General features: G+C 38.4%; 1 protein-coding gene across 1 annotated transcript; it reads left to right on the top strand.

The window, feature by feature from the left end:
- Positions 1 to 626: 626 nt before the first annotated feature.
- Positions 627 to 4,856, top strand: si:dkey-19e4.5 (UBA_like_SF and PTH2 domain-containing protein). Its single transcript, XM_043242395.1, has 7 exons — positions 627 to 882; positions 1,274 to 1,356; positions 1,461 to 1,532; positions 1,944 to 2,018; positions 3,000 to 3,097; positions 3,187 to 3,301; positions 3,415 to 4,856. The coding sequence occupies exons 2-7, from the start codon at positions 1,276 to 1,278 to the stop codon at positions 3,499 to 3,501; spliced, it is 528 nt and encodes a 175-aa protein (XP_043098330.1). The 5' UTR covers positions 627 to 882; positions 1,274 to 1,275; the 3' UTR covers positions 3,502 to 4,856.
- Positions 4,857 to 4,992: the final 136 nt, after the last annotated feature.

Genomic DNA, 4,992 nt, shown 5'->3' with positions numbered 1-4,992 from the left:
CTATTTAATGCATCACATAAAACATCTCTATTAATCATCACATTAACCCTCTATTATATTTCCCTTTAATGTGTAACGTACAGAAAAGACTTGTCTTGTTCCCATCTGCTTGTTATATTATTCTGTTCTTCATAAACCCAGCCTAGTGCTATTACGATTGCTATCACCTATGCTGTATGCACACAAATACTACCTGTTATTTTTTCAGCCTTACTGCAAACTCTATAATCCTTTACATGCGTGGTTCTATAAATTCCACCCTCCATTTACTTCTCATAGCTTTAAGTCAGTATGTGACAGTGTCCAGCGTGGTGTTTATGTATTACAACTTCTGGAGCTATTATCTAGGCCAGTTTCAAATACACCCCTTTAATTTTGTCTGGCTTTTAAACTGTTAAAATTATAACGTACCATTGACCTCAAGCATGTCCGCCATGTTTGTAGTTTTTTTTTTACTTGTTTGCGCAGTCCACTGTGTAGTAATAATAACTATCTAAACGAGTGGGCAATCTTAGCCGCGGTGTACAGGTGGCTGTAGCGTGATTAAATGAAATAATTTCGTTTGAACGCTTAGAAACGTCTTTTTTACATCTCAGTTTAAACAAGGAGCTTTGCAGCGCAGATGACCCGGAACTGCAACCGACGTGACACTTGAACTTGGTGTATACGGTAATGGGTAGTTCACGTTTGTGCCGAAAGCTATTGTTGCAACAAATTATTTAAACTACAAGCAGCATTTAATGGAAATAAAAGGTTAAAAACAAGCGCGCGTTACAAATGACTTTATGCCAATTTGGGAGTGAAAAGACGAAACAATCGCTCGTTAAGAAGCTCGCGGTCTCGTTGGGTGATAATCGCTCGTGCAGTAGTGCAGTAAAGCAGGTAAGAGCCAATATCCACAACACCCTAAACTACAAAATACGATCGTCCTGAGCTGCATTCTGTTAGACTAATACAAAATTCCAGAATTTGTGGCAATACTGGCATTCGCGGCACGAGCAGCTACAAACTTTGAGTAGCATGTAAATATTAACACATTAACCCACATTCTGTTGATTTCATACGGATTTAGAGCCGTCGCAGTTAAATACAATGCGTTCATTTGCATTTAAACTCGGCTATCATCCAACCTAGAGCCTCCTAGAGTCAGTCTTACTTAATTCGACCACTGTACATGAATAGGTTGCTCCCTTCGATTAATACGCATCGCTTACAGTCTATTAGAATACACCAGGTTAATAAAGGATGTCTAATGTGCATCTCTATATTCTAGAAATGGAGTCCCAGCAGGAAGTGAACCCCGTATTCCTGCAGCAGCTCAGAGAGTTGGACATACCTGAGGAGGCAGCCAAACAGGTACACGGCCCCCACCAAATACAGCCTTTTCAGTTCAGATATAGTGCCGTTGTTTGTTAACAGGATATCATGGTTTGAATGACCTTTTTTTTGCTCTTTTACAGGCACTCTTGCACACACAGAATGTGTCCGCTGAGGAAGCTGCAATGTATTACTTCAACAAACTAGAGAATGAGGTAGAGTCCAAGTCGTTTAACACTGAATACAGCTTTGCGTGCGAGTCTTAATGGATGTCAAACCACCGATTTACTACAATTTAAATAGACAGTAGATTATGCTATATACAACAACCGAGCAAAATAACACCCTCTTTTACAGTCACCGAAGCCTTTACTCATTTGTTTTGTTCTCTCGTGAAAACTCCTGACAAAAGAGGTCTACACTACGCCATAAATCTCTTCATTTACATTATGTCTGTATTTTGTAGGTTTTATTCATAGCATTTGAAAGAAAGAATGGACGAACTCACAGCTCACTAGTTTTAATTGTCTAAATGGCCATTGTATTGTAATAAAACCCCTTTGACTCCACAGAGCTAGATGTGTATATATCAAATGCTATGTAATGTTGTTGCTGTTTTTTGGCAGGAAGAGGGTGATGAGGACATGATGTTCAAAATGGTGTTTGTTGTTAATATGGAGCTGTCCATGGGTGTGGGGAAGGTAGATATTATTTATTACAATTCCCAGGTATACAGTGTACTTAATATAGAAGCCGTTTAAAACCGAAAGATGAACAAGCGCTTGACGAACGTTTTATATCAGCCGAAGGTATACCCTGTTATTAATGACGTGAAACATATAACAATTCGGCGTTAACTTTACCGTGTCACGATGTATTCTCAGAAATGACTAAATGAAAGTGCTTAACGGATTACTATTCGAAATACTATGCGATATACTTTTTTAACAGTATGCAACTTAAACATAGGCCTATGCGCTAACGACATGCATTTTAGGATTTTATTACCCATTCGATTTCTCTTCATCACAATTTCTTTAATAAATGCAGTTTATGATCGATGCTTGTTTTTGCCACGGTTATAAACTCATCCTGTAAGGCACAGTTTCTTTTGGAAATCTGGATTAAAAATGTCAGTTATTAGGGAAAAAATACTTATAGTTATGATTTGGTATCTAGTAATGAGACTGTTTTTCATATGCTTTTAAATACATGTGTGACGTGCAAAAAGATTGCCATGGTGACTAACAGTGGTGCCTGCTCATGGTCATAAATCTAAAAAAAATCCAATTAAGTAACACGCATCTTGTTTTGAGCATATAAAAGCTAAAAGGCTGTGAATAAAAGCGTCTATGCGAAGTGCCTCACTTTGTTCTTGCTGCATTGGCACCGCTTTGAACAGAAGATGTCGCCAGCGTGAGGACTTTTTGAAGCAATTGCTTCAATCTCTTTGAAGCTGTCTCCTAACACCCCTTTGTAATCTGTTGCATCGTGAATGCATGCAGTAAGACCAATATAATCAGAACTTTATTACTCGCTGTGACCGGTCGTTGTAGAGATGGGTTTCATACTTCATCGCACTGTCAGTCTAGCCAAATGTAATTTTATTCGTGTAGCAGTGTCTCGTGTATGTACGGCGCCGGGATTTCAATAGATTTGAGATGAGCAGTGTGTCCCTGTAGGTGGCAGCACAGGTGGGTCACGCTGCAGTGGGTTTGTATCAGGCCTTGCAGGAGAAAAACAGCTGGAGGGAAATGGCCTGGAGATGGGACCATGCTGGGTAAGAGGCTTCACGTACACCTCACCTTTAATAAATATTAAAGCAATACATGTATAAATACACCGAGTCATTTGTGTGCGTCTGTTCAGAGCGAAGAAGATTGTGTTACAAGGCACTAACATGGCGCACCTTTTGGAGTTGCAGGCTCTCGCTATGAGCCTCAGTCTTCCCACAAAGCTGGTACAGGATGCTGGACACACACAGGTCAGTATGCAAACTGTTCAGCGTGTTTTCACGTGACAAATGGTGGGGGGATTGTACTATTTCCTAGGTTTCGCATTTCCTGAAACCTAATTTTAGAGACTCTGTTTGTGCAGGTGGAGCCGGGTTCATGCACCGTGCTTGCCATCATAGGAGAAGAGGAGATGGTGAATAATGTCACAGGCAGTCTGAAACTGCTTTGAGGAAACTACCGTAATGCCGAGGAAAACTCTTCAAAAGTGTAGGTTTGTGATGTACCACAGAAAGAACAGGGGCCAGTAGCATGGTTTTCCTCACGGTAACGGGGCACTCAGTAATTTTTTGTTTATGTTGTAATGACTTACACTGACACCTAACAATGTGGATGCAACGTTTTCTGTTACCGATACCTAGGGGTGGGTTATATACCATTATAATTTTGTTAATCAGTATAACTATGTGTATGGTTTTTATTGTGGTTATGCCAATTTTCCCTGCAGTTCTGAAACTCCTGCACCACCACAACAACAAAAAACCCACAGTTTGTTCCAGCTGTAAATGGGAGTTCACACGTGTTAAGATTTACAAACAATACATGCATTTCAGCTTTCACTTTCTCATCATAAACAGTGGGGAGTGAATATATTAAACTAAATTATAGGGCTATTGAGAATTTGACGTAGTCACTAAAAGGGTATCTTTAGGGAAAAGAAAAGATCATCTTACTAAACCTACTTAACCTGTACTGTTCATTCATCGCCTGCCGTAAAAACAAGACAAAGATGATGTAATCAATAAAACACTATATTTTAAGTTTCTTTGCAGTATTAATGATAAAAACAGATCTACCATTGCTTGAAAATTGGATTCATGAAGATTGTTCATTTTTAATAAGTAGTTTTCATGAAAACTGTATATTGTGATGTATATTGGTCTCAATAATATTGTTACATTTATGCTTGTATTGCACATTCCTACCAATAGCGTTGTAGAAATGCAGAGCTAGCCATGATTTATTTATTGCTCAATCAAAACGGGGTAGGAGGTGAATTACAGAGATAAAATGAGTAGAATTTGACTGCTAATGCAACCCACATATTACTGTCATCGTCGCATAGAAGTCTGTGGTTTAAGACGTTTCTTTTAAATATTACCTTTACATTTATTTTGTACAGCTTTTTAATGAAGGAAGAAATTACTGAGTGAACCTGCGGAAAAAAACACCACCTACATACAGTAGTTTAACACAGCGGTTATGTTTAAATGAATAATATGAGAAGACAACTAACTGATATTATCAACAGGTCCCGAAATTTCTATAGAGCTAAAAAAAAAAAAAAAAAACAAATCTTCCTCAAAGAGATGTCAATTAAATAGCAGTGTGTAAAAAATGTATAATGAATTATAATCACATGCAAGTGTTATACTTAATGTGCCTGTAGAACCCTGATGTTTCGATGATTGTGAAATCAAATAGCCATTGTCAAAGTATACTGTATAACATGTTTCTTCTTTTTTATTGTGGGGATATTTTTTATTGTTTACAATTAAATGTACCCAATCCCTTTGTGATGATAAACCCAGTCTGCTTGTAGCTTCACTTGCTCGTCCTGTACCTCGTGGAATAAGAGCATGTTTGGACAGATTACCAGTTTGACCCGCTGCAGGGAGGTAGTCATTCACTCCTGAACATGGTCACGTTATGACCTTGTTCA

Source organism: Puntigrus tetrazona, chromosome 6 (assembly GCF_018831695.1).
Source record: "Puntigrus tetrazona isolate hp1 chromosome 6, ASM1883169v1, whole genome shotgun sequence".
In the NCBI taxonomy this organism is placed as follows: Eukaryota; Metazoa; Chordata; class Actinopteri; order Cypriniformes; family Cyprinidae; genus Puntigrus; species Puntigrus tetrazona.
The sequence above is the reverse complement of the archived record's forward strand: the minus strand, read 5'-3'. Positions and strand labels throughout refer to the sequence as shown.